Source organism: Tursiops truncatus, chromosome 17 (genome assembly GCF_011762595.2).
Source record: "Tursiops truncatus isolate mTurTru1 chromosome 17, mTurTru1.mat.Y, whole genome shotgun sequence".
Classification (NCBI taxonomy): Eukaryota; Metazoa; Chordata; class Mammalia; order Artiodactyla; family Delphinidae; genus Tursiops; species Tursiops truncatus.
The window spans coordinates 17611681-17631951 of NC_047050.1; the positions used below are offsets into that span (position 1 = coordinate 17611681).

At 37.7% G+C, this 20271-nt stretch overlaps 1 protein-coding gene across 10 annotated transcripts in view; it reads right to left on the reverse strand.

Moving 5' to 3' along the window:
• Positions 1 to 20271, reverse strand: part of STAU2 (staufen double-stranded RNA binding protein 2) — a 304412-nt gene that overhangs the window by 243428 nt on the left and 40713 nt on the right. For all 10 annotated transcript variants that reach the window (XM_019925182.3, XM_033843221.2, XM_033843223.2 and 7 more), the window contains one exon: positions 12475 to 12610. In XM_019925182.3, coding sequence (XP_019780741.1) covers positions 12475 to 12610 — 136 coding nt within the window. The remainder of the gene's footprint in view (positions 1 to 12474; positions 12611 to 20271) is intronic.

Here is a 20271-nt window from a genome sequence, read left to right on the forward strand (position 1 = left end):
CACACTATGTTAATTTTATTTTATCAATTTTACCAAAAAAAAAAAAACCTGTTAGGATTTTGATTGAGATTGCATTGTATCTTCATGTTAACTTTAGGAAAACTGTCATTTTAATAATAGCAAGTGTTCTTTAATTTGTCTGAGCAATATTTTCTCACTTTCAGTATACAGGTTATGCACATATTTTGTTATATCTAACGGTGAGTATGTGCTTTTATGCTTTTTAAATTTTCCGGTTGTCACTACTATTAAATAGAAATACTGTTGACTTTTGGTATACTGACCTTGTACCCTGTGATCTGGCTCAACTCATCTATTTAGTAGCTTTTTAGTTGTGATTTCTTATAATTTTCTACATACAGGATCATGTCACTTGCAAATAAAGACAGTTTTATTTCTACTTTTTCCAATATTTTCCCCCATTTATTTCCTCTTCTTCCTGCACTTGCTAGAACTCAAGTACAATGTCGAATAGAAGTGATTACGGTGTACATCACTGCCTTGTTCTCATCGTACAAGTGCTGTCTCTCACTAAAAAACATAATGTTAGCTAGAAGTTGTTTAGGGAAGTCCTTTATCAGATTAAGCAAGTTCCCTTACATTCCTAGTTTGATGAGTCTGTATCATGAATGAGTGCTGACTTTCAACAAATGCTTCTTCTGTGTCTAATAAGATGCGCGGGACTTCGCTGGTGGCGCAGTGGTTAAGAATCCGCCTGCCAATGCGGGGGACATGGGTTCGAGCCCTGGTCCGGGAGGATCCCACATGCCGTGGAGCAACTAAGCCCGTGCGCCACAACTACTGAGCCTGCACTCTAGAGCCCGCGAGCCACAACTACTGATGTCTGCGCGCCCTAGAGCCCGTTCTCCACAACAAGAGAAGCCACCACAATGAGAAGCCCACGCACCGCAACGCAGAGTAGCCCCACTCCCCGCAACTAGAGAAAGTCCGCGTGCAGCAACAAAGACCCAACGCAGCCAAAAATAAATAAATTTTTTTAAATGCTCATATGGTTTTTCTCCTTTAGTCTATTAATATGGTTAATGCTTTCCTAAGATAAATTCCATTTAATCATGTGTATTAAATTATTTAAATGTTGCTGAATTTAAACTGCTAATTTTTTTTTTTTTTTTTGAGGTACGCGGGCCTCTCACTGTCATGGCCTCTGCCACTGCGGAACACTGGCTCCAAACGCGCAGGCTCAGCAGCCATGGCTCACGGGCCCAGCCGCTCCACAGCATGTGGGATCTTCCCGGACCGGGGCACGAACCCGTGTCCCCTGCATCGGCAGGCGGACTCTCAACCACTGCGCCACCAGGGAAGCCCAAATTGCTAATATTTTGTTAAGGGTTTTTATATCTATGATGATGATGGATACTGATCAAAAATTTTAAGTTTTTTGTCTGGTTTTGGTACAAGATAATGCTGGCCTCATAAAATGAGTTGGGAACTGAGAGTGCCCTGGTGGCCTAGTGGTTAGGATTCTGGGCTTTCACTGCTGTGGCCCTGGGTTCAATCCCTGGTCAGGGAACTGAGATCCTGCAAGCTGTGCAGCCAATAAATAAATAAGTGGACATGGCTATGTTCCAATAAAACTGCAGGCAATGAGTCTGCAGGTCACAGTTTGCCAATCAACGATCTAAGTTATCAAATTTATAAACAAAGTCATTCATGAAGTTCCCTTATAATTTTTAATGTTAGTAGAATTCCTTCTTTTATTCCGATGTTGGTAATAAATATATCTTCACCTTCTCTCTTCTATCAGTCTAGCTAGAAACTTATCAATTTTATAAATCTTTTCCCAGAAGCACCTTTTGATTTCATTGATTTCACTGATTTTTTCAATTGTTTGTCCACTTCCAATTTCATTGGTTTCTGCTCCTATCTTTATCATTTCCTTCTCTGTATTTTGATTTTTAATGTGCTCTTCTTTTTCTAGCTTCTTAAGGTAGAGGCCTAAAGCATTAATTTTGGATCTTTTTTTTTCTCACGTAACCATTTAAAAACATACATTCCCCTCCAACCACTACTTTCACTGTACCCACATATTTCAATGTTTCATTTTCACCTTCATTTAGTTCAAAATATTTTTCTAATATTCTTTGTGATTTCTCCTTTGACCCATGCATTACTTAGAAATGTCTTGATAAATTTCCAAATATTTACCAGAACTTACCAGATATTTTTATGTTATTTATTTCTAACTTAATCCCTCTGTGATCAGATGACATAGTTTATATTATTTCAATTCTCTTAAATTTATTGAAAATTGTCTCACAGCACAGCAGATCACCTGTCTTGCTGAATGTTCCACGTGCACTTGAAAAGAATGCATATTCTGCTGTTATTGAATGGAGAGTTTCATAACACTGGATGACAGTGTTATTGAATTCTATCAATGTCTTAGCTTGAGCTGTGACACTTAACAGATTACCATAGACTGAGAGGCTTAAACAGAAATTAAATTTCTCACAGTTGTGGAGGCTAGACATCCAAGATCAAGGTGCTAGCATGGTCAGTTTCTGACGAAAGAGCTGTCTTCCTGTCTTGTAGACATCAAACTTCTTATGTCCTCACGTAGGGGCAGAGGGGAGGAGCAGAATAGGGAGCTAGCTATCTGGTGTCTGTTCTTATAAGGGCATTAATTCCACATTGAGGGCCCAACCCTCAAAATCTATCTAAGCCTAATTACTTCCCAAAGATCCTATCTCCAGGGACTTCCCCAGTGGCACAGTGGTTAAGATGCCGCACTCCCAATGCAGGGGGCCCAGGTTCGATCCCTGGCCAGGGAACTAGATCCCACATGCATGCCGCAACTAAGAGTCTGCATGCCACAACTAAGGAGCCCGTCTACCACAACTAAGACCAAGCACAACCAAATAAACTAATTAATTAATTAAATTTTTAAAAAATCCTATCTCCAAATACCATTGCATTGGGGGATAGGGATTCAACATATGAATTTTGGGGGGGTACACAATTCAGTCCATAGCAGCAGCCTTACTGCTTTTCTGTTTACTTATTCTAAGCTTGTTACTAGGTCCATGTATATTTAGAACAGTTAGGCCTTCTTGATGATTTTACCCTTTTATCCCTGATAATATTTCTTGTTCTGAAGTCTACTTTGATATAAATATAGCCACTCCAGCTTTATTCTGATTAACGTTTGCAAAGAATATCATTTTCCACCCTTTTAGCCAATCTGTCTTTATATTTAAGGTGAATTTCTTTACTTATCATATAGTTGTCTCTCCTGCTCTCTTATATAGTCTGACATTCTCTACCTTTTAACTATAGTGTTTTAGACCATTTACATTTAACATAGTTATCAACATAACTAGGTTTAAATCTATCACATTAGTCTTTGTTTTCTATTTATCCCATGTGTTCATTACTCCTCTTTTCTACCTCTCTCTGCCTTCTTTTAGATTACAAGTTTTTTATGATTCCATTTTATCTCCCCTATTGTATTCTTAGCTATTCTTTTTTTTTTTTTGCTATGCATCGGTATACATCTTTAACTTACAACTTCTCTTCACATCACATTGTATCAGTTCATGTATAATGTAAAAACCTTACCCAAGTTTTCTAGATGTTTATGGTGAGAAGGTAAATCTAGTCCTAGTTATTTCATCACAGCCAGAAACATAAGCCTCCAAAATGTTTTCTTTAATAATTTGATTTTTATCTAATATTCACGGAAAACATACATTGGGAGACCCTCTTCATATTATACTTCAAAGAAAAAAGCTATATTTCTATTTCATAAAATGAAGAGTGTCACATCTAGTCTAACCAAGCAGTGAATTTTGTTTTAAAGGGTTACAATGCCCACTAGTTCCTTTTTTTTTTTCTTCTTTCAGTTACTAGCTCCTATTCTTAATTTTAAACACAGCCTGCCTAAGACAAGAGCTTCTGACCCAGAATAATCCTTCCTTTACCTTGAAATCATCTCCCTGGCTGTCTGATTCCTGGCTTCATTGAATTCCAGTTCATTCTCCCTCATCTTTGCTTTGGTAACCTATTCAAATTCTCTACTCTGGCTTATGAAAGTTTTAAAAGACAATATATTTTAATGTTTCTCTATTATGGGTTTAGACTTATTTCCCCCAAATGAAAAACATTCCTAATTTAATTAATATGATTCTATGTAAAAATATGAGGAAATATTAAAAGTTCTGTCTTGTAGTCTTTCAGTTCTACATCTATTCTATATAGTGATATCCTCATAAAGAAATATTGGGGGTTTTTTTTTGCGGTACGCGGGCCTCTCACTGTTGTGGCCTCTCTCATTGCGGAGCACAGGCTCCGGACGCACAGGCTCAGCAGCCGTGGCTCACGGGCCTAGCCACTCCGCGGCATGTGGGATCCTCCTGGACCGGGGCACGAACCCGTGTCCCCTGCATTGGCAGGCGGACTCTCAACCACTGCGCCACCAGGGAAGCCCAGAAATATCATTTTTAAAAGAAGTATCATTCTGGGCTTCCCTGGTGGCGCAGTGATTGGGAGCCCACCTGCCAATGCAGGGGACACGGGTTCGAGCCCCGGTCCGGGAGGATCCCACATGCTGCGGAGCAGCTGGGCCTGTGCGCCACGGCCACTGAGGCTGCGCTCTGGAGCCTGTGAGCCGCAACTACTGAGCCCACGTGCCACAACTGTGGAGGCCTGCGTGCCTGGAGCCTGTGCTCTGCAGCGAGAGGGGCCACCGCAATGGGAGGCCCGCGCACCGCAACGAAGAGTGGCCCCCGCTTGCTGCAACTAGAGAGGGCTCACAAGCACCAGTGAAGACCCAGTGCAGCCAAGAATGAATAGATAAATAAATTTATTTAAAAAAAAAAAAAGAAGTATCATTTTGAAAAGTTCCGACATCCATTCCATGAATAAAGCATATGATTAAAGAGAAAGAATATATCCCCCAAACCAAGAATGTAATACACAGAAGGTAAAATTATATATAGAATGGATTCCTGATTTTCACCACTTCATGTTTATTTCACTTATCCAAGAGGCTTTAGAGTTGTGTACTTGGCCGAATTTTTCCTATTAGGTTGAACCACATGAAACTGGAATATTTACAGGTCAAAGAAAGGTCAAATACTGGTGATTTCATATGATTTAACCTCTCACTAATCAATTAAACACAGACCTCGGAGTACTAACCAAAGTGAACATGCGCAGTCTGTATGCTGTTTTAACAGTACACAAGCACCATCTTGTGGCAGAAAGCAAAATTGTAGCTCTATACTTGATATTGCTACAAATATATTCAAAGCTTCTCAACTGTTTCCAACATGCTTTTGAAAGGGCATTACAAACTGGTGAAGAACACTTAGATTGATAGTTTGAACAAGCTCAAAACAAATGGCACACCAACATCATGATAATTAGCAGCTAGTCATCAGCCGATACAACAGAAACTTTGAAATAAGCTATTTCATAAATTAAAATCTTGACTATTTCTAGTTTTACTGATAATTAACATATTGAAATAAAATCAGTTCAGATACTTCAGAAAACTTTTCACCTATCAAATTTCTACTCATAGCCGTAGCTGTCCATAAAGTTCCAAGTCTCATAGGCTTATTTAACCAGGGGAACTGGAGGTGGGGGGAAGAGACTATGACGCCTCAAGTAGGTACCCGGATCTGCCTATAAGAACAAGTAACTTTTTGGCAAAACAGTCCAAATGCCTTCCTTATTTAACTTGCTGTGACTCATACTACACATGGTGAGAGAAAACTACTTTACTAACCTAGCTACAAGTGACTGGACCAGGAACTGGACACATTAGCCAAAGGCAACCAAATATTGTTTTGACATAGAACACACCAACCATACCTGAGGACAAGAGGCACTTGGCATGGGCGCATGCCATGAAATTGTTCCAGATTGAATGATGGCACCTAATATAACCAAATCCTTTTGGGAAAGAAGTATAAATACTAGATGAATGAAGAACAGATGTGTCACTCAAACGTAGGTTGTATCCTAAACAATGCCATTTTCTCCAAGATACATTACACATCCCTGTTCTGAAAGCTCTAGACCCTAAAGTTCCTCCTCCCATAAGTACCTCCAACAAACCCTCAGAGCCAAAGATAATCTTCGAACGCCCTTCAGTGAGGCTTTAAAGAATGATAAAATGGACTCCTCCTAAATATCTCCCAGGCAATTTAAACTCAACACAGTCAAAACCAAATCTCTCATCTTTCCAAAGATCTACTCCAACTCCTCTCTTTGTGAACACTATTACCAGTGACCCAGATGTGTGAAAGTCATCCTTAATACCCTCTATCAACCAATGCCTACAAATGAACCTATTTACAAAACAGAATAGTCACAGAAATTTATGGCTACCAAGGGGAGTTGGGGGTGGGAGGGATAAACTGGGAGATTGGGATTGACACATACATACTACTATATATAAAACAGATAACAATAGCACAGGGAACTCTACTCAATACACTCTAATGACGTATCTGGGAACAGAATCTTAAAAAGTGTATATATGTATAACTGATTTACTTTGCTATACAGCAGAAACATAACATTATAAATCAACCATACTCCAATAAAAATTAACTATAAAAAATTTTTTTAAATCAATCCCCAAGTCTACCTCCTAAATATCTAGATGCTGTCCCCTCCTCTCCATCCCCACTATTCCAGGCTCTCATCACATTAAGCCTGAATTACAGCATCCTCATAATACATCTTTCTCCCTTGAATTTTCAGCCTATCCAAACGATTTTCCACATACTGTGAAAGCAATATTCCTAAAACAGACATACAATTATTTTATCGCTCAGCTTAAAATCCTTCGAAGGCTTCCAATCGGCTTCAGGATAAAATCTAAACCTCTTGGCATGCCACTTGAGGGCATCCACATCATCGACCTGCCTGAACTTCAGCCTTTTCATTCCACTCAAACCAAACTGCCTGCAAGTCCATGAATAAACTACACTTCTCAGGATTCCCTGCCATTGTTCCCAAAATCTAGATTGCTTTTTCTTATCTTCTTCTCCTGGCTTATGCCTCATTAACCTTGAAGATTCAGTTCAGGTGTCAATTCCTTCTGGGAGGCTTCTTTAATTCCCCAAACTGAGTGCCCTGCTTGTTCTCAATGTTTCCATAGCATTCAATGGACGCATCTATCACTGTGTTAGTTTCTTTTCATTGCCTTCCTCTTCTAGCAGACTAGAGTCTATCAGATTGTCTTTCATCAAAGTATCTAACACAACACACGGCAAAGAGTAGGCATTAGGTAAATGTTTGCTGAATGAGTGCAATCTTGCTAAAGTCCTTTCATTTGGTATTATTTCTAGTTAGCAAATGAGGAAACTAAGGGAGGTCCAGGGTCTTGTCCGAGATCACATAACCGAAAGCATCAGAACCAGGATTTGAACCAAATGTTCTGACTGTAATGGAAATGATTTTCCCTCTGAATCTTTGCCTTTAGGGAACCACCGTATAAAATAATTGTGCTCTGCAGAGCCGTTTGGATGGGACTAAACCCTGTTTCTCCAGGCTGGGCACAAACCCAAGCTTAGTCAATGAAAGTATCCCCTCATCCCAAATGTGGTCTGAATGAATTCTGGGATCCCCAAATTCTGGGATGAACAGGCTACTCGGAACTTTTCTAAGAACTATCCAAAAACAAAACAAAAATGTGTTCCTCCTCCAGTACAAGTCTAAGGACTATGTAGCGTATAAGGTACAGCAAAGGGAAGAGAGTGTCTTTGAAAATAAAGTCAAGCACAGGAAAAATGAGACAAGAGCTAGAAAGAGAGAAACGGAAAATGAGGAGAAACAACACTAAAGCTCTGCATCAACCATGCCTGAAGCCTTCCCCAAGAGACCTCCCAGTCACACACAGCGGAAATTCCCATTCTCATATAATATAGTTTGGGTTGTGGCCCTTTGGCAATCCGCATCTGTAGATCAGAGGGCTTTCCGGACATTAGCCCTGCAATAATGCTTTTTTAATCTGTGAATACAAAAAATTGATAAATTATTTGTTGGAGGCCTGATTTCAGCCATTCTACTCCTTGAGATAATGTATGTAAGTTTTTATAACAAAGATGGGAGAACAAAAGCATAAAATTGTTCTCCAATCTTTATATCTTGTGCTCTGTCATTAGTGAACAGTGCCCCAAATGAGAAAGAAAAAGATTTCTGGACATCTTCATTTTCAAACATCTTGGGTGCAGCAAAGGGAGACACAGGTATTTTAGAATCCGAGTTGTATCCACAGAGTTTGCTCATGGATAAATCTTTTCTCTCCAGCCATCATAAAATGGGGTGGAGGGAGACCTTTTTATGAGTTCCTCCTTAGGCCTTTGAATAAGTTCAAGTGGAGACGCCTCATCAGGAAAGAACAGATTAAAAGACAGCATGGGTAATATCTAATTAATTGATATTATTTTAAATGGAAAATGAAAAGACCTTTTCAAAAATCCCTCTAAATGATACTTGTTTCTTAGACTTCTTAACCTTTCAGCCCCTGCCTTATTAAGAAGCTACTGATTCATGTGGAGTCTGACAAGGAGAAGAATGTCTCCTCTGACCTTTGGCTCCAAATTCCCTGTAAAGCATTCAGGTGTTGCCATCTGCAAATTAAGGTCATATGTGAAACCATACTTTTAACAGCCGAGTGAGTAATGGGTAGGTCTGACCTTTTGTGAGCAGAGAGCTTTTAAGTTGAAACATGCTTTGGCAGCTTACCAGTACTTCCTTATTTTCTTTTTACCCTTTGTGATCTAAAGACTCTCCAAAATTCTGAAGGGAAAGTCCACTTGATCCATTAAATGGGAATGGCCTAAGGTACAACCCTCTAGAGAAGTCATTAAAAAATTCTTGCAGCCCTCATGACATCCATGGAATCAGATCCTGACACTAGAAATTGCCAACAAAGGAAAAATGACAACAATCTTAACAGAAAATCTAAAACAGAAAAAAAAAAAAAAAAAATCAAACCAAACCACCAGACCCCTGTCACATTCTCACATCCGAACTCCTCTCCCCCAGGTCCACTCTGTTCCAGCCATACTGGCGTCCTGGTGGTGGCATCAACGCGCCAGGCACACGCCTACTTCAGGGGCTCTGCGCTGCTGTCTCTTCTGCCTGAACGTTCTCCCCTCTCTCACGACATCCACACTGCTTATTCCCCCTGCTCCTTTAGGTCTTCATCAAAATTGTCACCTTACCCAGGACAGAGATTACTGTCTGATTTTTCACTGTTTTAGAACTAGATTTCTTTCATTTAAAAATAGTAAGTTCATTAATCAAAACTTTACTTCAAATAACGGACTACAGATATCAAAATACAATAAGCATTTAAATATAATATCCTCATGAGTCTTCATTATAGTACATTAAAAGTAAAACATCTTTCAAGTATAAAACAGACAAGGTGCTCCTATCTCAGATGATCCTACCTATCTGTTGTAACCAAGTAGGCAAATAGTTTTATTTATATTAGGTAACCTCAGACTGATGAGAAAGACAGTGGTTATGTAACAGAAAAAAGAGAAATAAAGCGACTATAAGAGAAACAGTGTATCCCTCTTGCCTCCCATGCAGGGTGGGCACCAAGTTGAGAGCTGGTAAGCCTGCCAGTGGATGTTCCAGAGTTAGACGGAAGAGGGTGAGACTGGAACAACATCCAAAGGAGCCGAGCAGAGCTAAGAGTTTAGGCCAAGACAGCAAGGGGAAGATGGTAAATACTCTCTGACAGCATTACCGGGGGGAAAAGATGGACTACAGGTCACCAACTGCAGGTTTCAGCAGGGCAGGCAAGAGAGGTACCAGCTACCTGGTGGACAAGAGACATTACCACAAAGACGAGAGGAGCCCGCACCCTCCCTTCCCACCAGGACAATACAGAAAATTCCCCCCAGACACATTGAGGAAGGGGGGAGAGGCAGAAGGTTTTCTTAGAGAACTTGAACAATATTTAAACGAACCATTTACAATTTGAATACGACTAGATCTTAAATGGCAATTTTTCCACTACCAAGCAAGACTCCAAAAAGTATTAGATTGTCTGTTGATTAGATAAGTAACTTCTCCTAATATCTGAATTGTAATAATTGGTCGGTAAATATACAAAATGATTTTAAAAGCATCAGCATCCCAACACTAAAAGAAATGATATGTGACTGGATAGAGGTTATCAGCTAACACTACAACGGCAATCCTACTGCAATATAAATGCATCAAATCAATATATTGTATACCTTAAACTTACACAAAGTTATGTCAATTATGCCTCAGTTAAAAAGAAAAAATGTTTAAGCATCAGCAAATATCTGATCACACATGAGAAAGAATTACTTAGGCATAGAAGCAGTGGGAGAAATCACATCAAAAAATTTAATAGATTAGACCATATAACATTTAAAACTGTAGTACATTAAAAACAAACACAAAACTAAAAGCCAATTTTTTAAAAGCAGGAAAATCAAACAAATAGAATAGACTTAATGCTAATACCCTCAACACATAAACATTTGAAGACTGATCAAGCAATGCAATAAAAATTAGCAAATTAAAATAGACAAATCAAAATGGACAAGTAACTAACATATTTGAAAAACTGCTGAGCCTCATAAGTTATCAATAAAAGCAAAAAAAATTAAACATACCACTTTTTAACTATCAAACAAGACAATGTGTTTTAAACTCAATGTTGTCAGAATAGTACAAAACATACTATAAGAAATTAGTATAAGCTTTAATGTAATCAGGTAATATCAATAAATTACTCTTCTTAACCCAATATTCCCCTTATAGTAATATATCTTAAGGAAATAATCAGTGATGTGAACAAAAACTTGTATATAATTTTTACTGCAACATTAGTTATAATTGTCAAAAAAAGGGGAGGGGCTTCCCTGGTGGCACAGTGGTTGAGAGTTCGCCTGCCGATGCAAGGGACACGGGTTCATGCCCCGGTCCGGGAAGATTCCACATGCCGTGGAGTGGCTGGGCCCGTGAGCCATGGCCGCTGAGCCTGTGCGTCCGGAGCCTGTGCTCCGCAACGGGAGAGGCCACAGCAGTGAGAGGCCCGGGTACCGTAAAAAAAAAAAAAAAAAGGCGGTGGGGGGAAGCAATCTAGATGATCAAAAACAGGTATTTTTTTATATACTTATCAAGTATTCATTGTTTATACCTGTTTAAATACTGGTAGAGTACACCCTAGCCATATGAAGCATTATATAACCATCAAAAATATTTTTCAAAGGCTACTTAAAGATATGAAAAATGCTATCTGTATAAAGTGAAAAGAGGGCACAATACTGCATATTCAAAATGAACAAATGATGATATATTTATACAAAGAGACATTATTCAGCAACAAAAACTGGATGAATCTCAAAAAATGCAACATGGATGAATCTCAAAAAATCAAAAAACAAAAACAAGAAAACCATTATATGAAGTGAAAAAAGCCAGACACAAAAGAATAAATACTGTATGAGTCTATTTATAGAAGTTCAAGGGCAGGCAAAACTAACCTATGGTGATAGAACAGCGGTTACTTCTGGGAGGAGGTGTATGAAGTGCAAGTAAGTGTGAGGAAACTCTCAGGGTGATGCAAATGTTCTGGAGTTTGATGGGGTGGTGACCACAGGAGGATATAAATATGTAAAAACGTCATCAAATAGACTATAAATACATATATACATAAATGAAATAATAAAATAAAGTCGTCAAGATGTATATTTAAGATCTGTGCATTTTACTGTTTATATATTATACCTCCATAAAGTAATACAGAAATTGCATATAAAGGATAATTTCAATTTGGTTAAATATATTTATATGCAAAGAATAAAAAGAATGTAAAGTACAACAAAATATTAAAGGTGTTTAATTCTGGGATTGCAAATTATTTGTATTTTTAACTTTCTGCATTTCCACATTCTCAACAATGAGTTACATGACTTTTATAAATGATGAGGAAAAAAAAAAAACCCTGAACTTTTTAAAAGAATTCTGCCATGCTTGCAAAAGAAAATTCTGTTACACTTATAACTATCACAAAATTATTCAGTGTGCAGAAATACTTAGTAAGTCCTTCTAACAACTTTCCTATAAGTTATAAACAGTCATATTTGCAATGTATGCGGAAAAATTAAGAAAAGCACTAATTAAGCTAAGCATCTGCTTGGTGACTAAATGAGCAAGATAACTGGAAAGCCCACACCACACTGTGGAATGATTTTAAAACATGGTCCTGCGTGCAGCAAACACAGGGCTCTTATGACTCAGCAACAACCAGCTCCTGAAAAAGTTAATTTTCTTTATTTATTACTTTAAGTATTCCTGATAAGCTTGATGTATCTAAATTCCATGCAAAAATGCCCCAAGTGAATTTTCTTTACAACAAAAATACCTTTTGAGTTTCAGAAACTTTTACAATATGCGTAAAATAATAAATAAGAACAAAACCAAAGAAGACATACAAACCTCTGATTGTACATGCCCCGAAAGTTGTAATTAGCTCTATAATTTGGGAAAGGCTTTGGATCTAACGGCCTGTAGATGGCAGGCTCTCCCCTTTTCATAGCAAGCCCATTCAGTTCCACAGTTGGTGTTATACTACCTGTTTAAAAGAAATATTAAAGGCACACAAGTGAAATATTTCCATAATAAATCATGCAGTCCATATTTATTTTACATATAATTACAATGGAAGACGGTGGCAGTGGATGCCCTTCTGCCTGATTTTCTAAGGGGGTGCATAAACAAGCTACATAAACAGGAAAATCGTTTCTAGTGAAATCTCTTTGGGGTTGCTGCAACATTTTCTGTACATTAATGACCAAAAATTCAACTTTATAGTCCCACTGTTTCAAAACAAGGAAAACAGAAGATTCATAGATGGCTCCGTTTGGATATTATAAAGCAACTACTGAATTTCAAAGTTCCTTACTCCAGAAAGCTTACAACTACTTAATCATTAAAAGCATTATCATCTGTGAATATTTTAAGTTATATTTTGGTTATCAAGCAACTAGACTTAGCAATATGTACAGGGTCATCAGTAACTCTTGGACTTATCTAATGAAAATAAATTCTGAGTTTTTTCTATAACCAACAACAGGACAAAACAGTAAATACAAGTAATGCTTTCTGTGGATAATCTTAAAAGATACATGCTGAAGCATTTATGGATGAAGTGATATGTCTGAGATTTGTTTCAAAATAATTCAGAGGACAGAGAGATGAGAAACAAGATGGGATGTGTGAGTAACTGCTGTGCCTGATAACAAGTACAGGGATGTTCAATAGCTTATCTTTTCTACTTTTGTAAAAGTTTGAAAAATCCCATAAAATATAACACACAATGTACAGTTATTATGTCAAGTTATTTTCAGTGCCAAAAAAGGTTATTTAGTAAATATACATATATGTTCCAAATAACAAATCACAAAAATGAATCTAAAGCTTTTATAGAGAGTAAAATTTATTTCTAATGTAAATTCTGTATTATTTCATTTGAATTATGCCTTTTGCACCATACATTTAAGACTCCCCTTCATCACGAACAAAAATGGATCCACTTACTGCAGCAGAGAAACTGGGGCACAAAGTACTAGCTGAGGAGTGGTGGAGCCTGACACAAATGCACAACTGGCTGCTAGGTCATAAGCAAGCCATCAAGAGTCATAAGCTGCTCGTTTTATGTCTCATCTCTAAAGAATTCACATGAAACCACTGAAGAGCATAATAAGAACGGGAACTAAACCAAGGTTAAGAAAAAGGAAAAAATAAAGGAGGCGGGAGGACAAAGGAGAAAGCAGAAAAGGAAAAGATAAGGATAAGAAAAACAGCAAAGAAAAGCTAACATGTTAAGTAGTAAGTCGAATTAGTCCAAACTCCAAATTTAACACAAACACTCAGGGCAGAGGAAGAGTAAGTCAAGCACAAAGGGATTCTTTCTTTGTTTCTTACAGCATTTTACCGAGGGATAAGTAAAAAGTACAAACCTTAAGCATACAGCTCCATGAGTTACTATACATGTAACACTCATACAACCACCATTCAGATCAAGATCTGAACATTTCCATCACCCAGAAATACCCGGTCAATACCCACCTCCCCATGTTATCCATTCTGACTTCTGTCATCATAGGTTGGTTTTGCCTGTTCTTCAAATCTAAATGTGTATTAGTTTGTCTTGCTTCCTTCACTCAACATAATGCTTTGTTGAATATCACTTTCAAACTCGCCCACTGAAAAGCATTCCGCTCAGTTTATCTAATCTGCCCTTGATGGGACATCTGGGTTGTTTTCAGTTTGAGGCTATTAAGTATCAAGCCACCTTGAACACTCTTCAGTAAGTCTCTCAGCAGACCTATACACTCTTCTCACTTGGGTATACACCTAGCAGTGGAATTGCTAGGTCAGAGGGTAGGTTCATGTTTAAAAGTAAAGTTAAAACTGCCTAACAGTTCTCCAAAGATAATTTTTAACACCAAGGAGCCATCCACGCCTTAAGAAGTTTCCATTTTTCTTATTCCATAAAGATTTCAGTTTACTAATTAACAGATTAATCAGTTGTACAATTTATGTCATTATGAATTCTACTTTGCAACAATCATACAGGCACAAATAGCATAAAGTTCAAATGGGAAAACTAGAAAAGAAAAAAAAAAGCTTGAAAGACCTCATCCTTTAAGTATGGCAATAAACAGGAAAGTAGTGTGTTTGAAAATGAACAGTGAGATGATTTTAATGCACTGGTAGGATATACTATGTCTGCCATCTACACCAAAATTGCATTTTAAACTAGGTGAAAGTACTGTATTCATATTATTTAAATAAAGAAATAATCTCATACAAATTCCTCATTTGAAAGTAAGGCTACAGTACATTTTCTTCATAGAAATGCCAGAAACTGGTGTTGTGAAGGAGAGTAGAAGAGAAGCAGAAAAGCACAAACCACACAGAGAAGGTTTCAACTCCTCTGAGTGAAGTACTCCATCTGTTTCCTACAGAATGAGACTGACACCTCCACATGTGCATACCTCTCGTTACTTACATAGTAATGCTCTCACAGAAAACATTTAAAGAATAACTTCAAACTATGAGCTGTCTCTAGGAAATGCTAAGTACCATTGTTTTCAACATGTGACGGTTGGACCCAGGTTGCATAAAGATAATCATTGCATAGTAATCCTCATGTATTTTATGGCTATAGAGTTGACACTGTAAACACATAATCAGTTTTTAGTGGTTTTTAGATACATTAAAGGAAATTTCTATATTTACCAATGATAAAAAAAAGACTAATTAATTAGATACACAAACGTATATAACAACAATTGTGGACTCCTATCATGTGACAGATTAAAAACAAGATGCCACAACTAAGTTTTCAAGGAGCCATGTATTACTAACACTTAAAGAAACAACTTTGTAGGAAGTTAGAAAAGTCCCTGGAACATAGCAGTCACTCAATAAATATTTGTTGAAAGAATGAATTGATTAATCAATAAATCAGGGCTCTTGGAGAAATTATTGGAATCAGGGCAGGGAAAACACAAGATGACCCAGGAACATCTTATCGTGCCAGAAAGAAATGCCCAAAGAATGATGAGGAAATTATCTGAAGGACACAGGAGTCAACTTGAAGTGGTCATACCACTGGCCAAATCTGGGACAATCTGAGCATCAAAATAAATAATGACGATTGTAGATCCTAAATCTGTAGGTAAAACAGAAATCCAAAAGTCTATAGTGATATAAATAAACTAACAAAAAAAATGACAGGGACAAGAAAGCTCTTGGGTAGAATGCCAACTAATAAATCGAAAAAGAACATGGAATTAAAAATCACCCTTTGGCAACCTTCAGAGTAGCCATGGATTCAGACAAGAATCATCAATCCTCAGTCTTTCATGTAGGTGAAAGAAAGTTTGACAAGAAACAGAATGTTTATATAGTCTCAAAGTACCTCCTCAGAAAATAATTGTTCAGAACTTCTCTGGTCGCACAGTGGTTAAGAATCTGCCTGCCAATGCAAGGGACAGGGGTTCAAGCCCTGGTCTGGGAAGATCCCACATGCCACAGAGCAACTAAGCCTATTCGCCACAACTACTGAGCCTGCACTCTAGAGCCCGTGAGCCACAACTACTGAGCCCGTTTGCCACAACTACTGAAGCCCATGCGCCTAAGAGCCCGTGCTCCACAACAAGAGAAGCCACCGCAATGAGAAGCCTGCGCACCGCAATGAAGAGTAGCCTCCGCTACTCTCCGCTACTCAACTAGAGAAAGCCCGCATGCAGCAACGAAGACCCAACGCAGCCAAAAATAAACAATAAATAAATAAATTTATTTTAAAATATATTTGTTAATTATATTATTTAATAATAAAACATACTTAAAATTAATTAACTTTACAATACAGAAGACTGGCAGACATACTCTTCACCAAGAAACAAAAGACATCACTAATGGGACAAATCAGTATCATGTGTCTCTTGATATGAAACACCGAGATGAGCCCAGGTCACTTCTGTGATGATATTCATGCTAAAAATGCATAAATCATGAGGAAACACCAGACAAACTCCAGTGAGGCGCATTCTACAAATGATGTGTAGAAACATCAAGGTCATAAAAAACAAGAAAGACTGAGGAACTGTTTCAGACTGAAGTGGAATGAAGAGAAACAGTCTATGATGCTGATTAGATGCTGGTCTTACAAAGGATGTAACTGGGACCATCAGTGAAGTGTGACTGGAGTCTGTGGATTACACGGTGATACCAAATCAATGTTAACTTCCTGATAGGACAGTGTCTGTGTACTTAAGAAATAATGGGTAATGGGACACCATGTCCGTAACTTATTCTCAAAAGGTTCAGAAATGTTAACCATTTCTGAGTGACGGGTACCTGGGAGCTCTATGTACTCTTTCTACAAAATTTATATGTATAAGAAATTATTTCTAAAAAAAGTTTAAAAAAATAAGAGGAAGGAGAAAGCAAAGTAGTTCTATGATATCCTCCTCATTAACAGCAGATTACCCATGCTGTACTAAACTTAACTCCTCTCTGGGACATAACTACTATTTAAGGTCCATCTACTTCCTGTGAAGTCAGGACTGGATCTCCCCTCCTCTGCAGTGCAGACAGGAATGGATTGTCTTTTCAATAAAAGTGCTAAGTTATATATTAAAAGGAAGAAAAAAATCTTGACTCCTACCTCACCTCATACATAAACCTCAATTCCTGACAGACTGTAGATCTAAATTTAAAAGATAAAATAATAAAACTTCTAAAAATAATATGAGGTTATCGTCACAATTCTGTGGGAGATAAAGATGTCTTAAAGAGCACAAAAAAAGCACCACCATTCCAGCAATTCCACTTCTGGGCATTTATCCCGAAAAAACAAAAACACTAACTTGAAAAGATATATGCGCCCCCACGTTCATGGAAGCAAGCTAAGTGTCCACTGATGGATGAATGGATAAAGAAGAGGTGATGATACACATATACAATAGACTATTATATAGCAATAAAAAAAAAATTTTGCCATTTGTGACAGCATGGATGGCTCTTGAAGGCATTATGCTAAATGAAATAAGTCAGACAGAGAATGACAAACACCATATGACCTCACTTATATGTGGAATCTAAAAAAAACAAAACACAAAAAAACAGAACTCATAGATACAGAGAAGAGATTGGTGGCTGCCAGAGGTGGGAAGTGGGGGGAGGTGTAATAGGTGAAGGGGGTCTAAAAGGTACAACCTTCCAGTTATAAAATAAATAAATCATGAGGATGTAATATACAGCATGGTGATTATAGTTAATCATACTGTATTTTATACCTGAAAGTTGCTAAGAGAATATATCTAAAGCGTTCTCATCATGAGAAAGAAAATATTTTAATAACTATGTATGGTGACCGATGTTAATGAGATATTCTGGTGATTTCACAACGTATACAAATATCAAATCATTATGTTGTACAGCTGAAACTAATATAATGCTATATGTCAATTAGACTTCAATTTTTAAAAAGCACTAACCATAAGGGAAAAGACTAATAAATTAGACTTCATTAATATAAAAATTTATGTTCATCAAAATGCACCATTAGGAATATGGAGATATTTGCCATACACATATCTGACAAAGTATATTAATCCAGAATACGTAAGAACCCTATAAGTCAATAAAAAACTGAAAAAATTTAAAAACTGACAAGGCAGTTTCTTAACAGGAAAAATATATCAACAGCAGAGAAGATCCTAATGGCAACAGGCATATGAAAAGGTGATCACTTTAATCATTAGGGAAACGCAAATTAAAACCACAATGAAATACTACCATATCCCCAGAAGAACAGGTAGAAATTTTAAGATACCCTATATTGACAAGGATGTGGAAAACTCTCATATACTGCTAGTGGGAGTGAAATGCGATAAGTTTGATATTATGTATTAACACTGAAAACATGCAAAACCTACGACCCAACAATTCCAATCCTAGCTACACAGCCAACAAAAATGTATACATACAAGAATATTCATAGCAATCTTACTTCTAACAGCCCCAAACTAGAAGCAACTCAAATGTCCACCATTAGTATAATGAATAAGTAAATTGTGGTATATCCATGCAGTGGGATACTACATAGCAAAGAAATACTAGACTGTTAACACACAACACAATGAATCTCACAAACATGACATTGAGAAAAACAAGCTATCACAAAAAAGTATGATGCATGATTCCAACAAGCAGGCACAACAAATCTAGGATGACAGAGAGAAGAAGAGTGGTTCCTTTGGAGATGTTTAACCACTAAAAGAGGGCATGAGGGAGGCTTCTGAGGCACTGGTAAAGCCTGCAAAGTGTTCACAGTGCAAAACGCCATCAAGGCTCGACAACCATAATCTGCGCACTTGCCAGAACATAATATTAGGCTTTATTTTAAAAATTTACCTCAACAGTGAATAAACGTGTAAAATGTCACACAAAAAAATAAAATTAAAATTTACCCCCCAAAATCTACTCGTTCTGTCAGCTCACTGCAACATTCCACGGTGGAAACTTATCTCCACTGGTCTGAAAGGCCAGGGAGCCAGACTCTCTCCTGTTTCCTTCCTCTGACTCCTTTGCTAGTTTACCTCCGGCTACAACCCTTGGAAGTGGACCTGACCCAAAGCTCAGCACACAACACAAATGGACACTTGTCCTTCTGTCCATTCCAACTGCCGCGCCAATATTCCAGCAGAGGAGGGGGCAACAGCATTCCACGCACGTGTGTTTCTTTTCTTTCTTCACCCGTAAACTATGGCAGTGGTTTCCTAACTGATTTTGCTTTTGGTATTTTCCACCTTCCATTCACATGTCAAACTCAACTTCCTAAACTGCTCTTTTAAACACATCACCCACCTGCTCGTGAAAATTAATCCAAACTATGGATAAAATTTATCTCCTAAAGCTGCAGTCAAGTCCATCACAACCTACTTTCTAACTACATCTCTCGTCTTGTCTCTTACTAGCCACTTAACCTGCTCTAATTAAAAACCGTCTACAAAAAATTTTTTTTTTGCAAAACCCATCATCCAGATTCCTATGCCAATGTCTTTCCTCATCGTATTCCCTCAGCCTGGAATATTCTTTTCTCTCCTCTATACGTACGTGCCTACTCTCTATTCATGACCTATATCTCACCTCAACTACTTCAGTCCATGTTTATCATTACTTATAATACCGACGCCTATTATTACTCACTTGGTACTTAATCTTTACCACTGAGTTACATGTTTTATGTAAATGACTAAAATCCTCACAGCAAAGGACAATGGTTTATAACTCTTAGATATATTAAAACAAATGCTTAATAGAGGCGGTGGTGGTGTGGTGCTAATGATCAACCAGTAATCTGAAAAGAGTTTTAAAAGTTAAGAAAGTAGACAGTCTCTTACCAGCTTCAAGCTGAATTGGTTTTTTTATTATAATAATATTTTTGCTTATTTACCCATACTTAATAAATACTGGAATCAGCTGAACAGATGCAAAAGGACTACTACTAGGAAAGTCATGGAGTTCTGGAAAAGGCAGTCCTTGCAAGAGGAGACTGTCTACCTAACACATGCCATGTGGGAAAGAAGTGTCTGACCTGACTCTGACCATAAGCACGTGAACTATAATTAAACAGACTACAGAGTCGCTGCCGGCAGGCAAGTGTCTTTTTTCACTCCGTCACAAAAGTACTCCATCTAAAGCAGTATCGGTCAG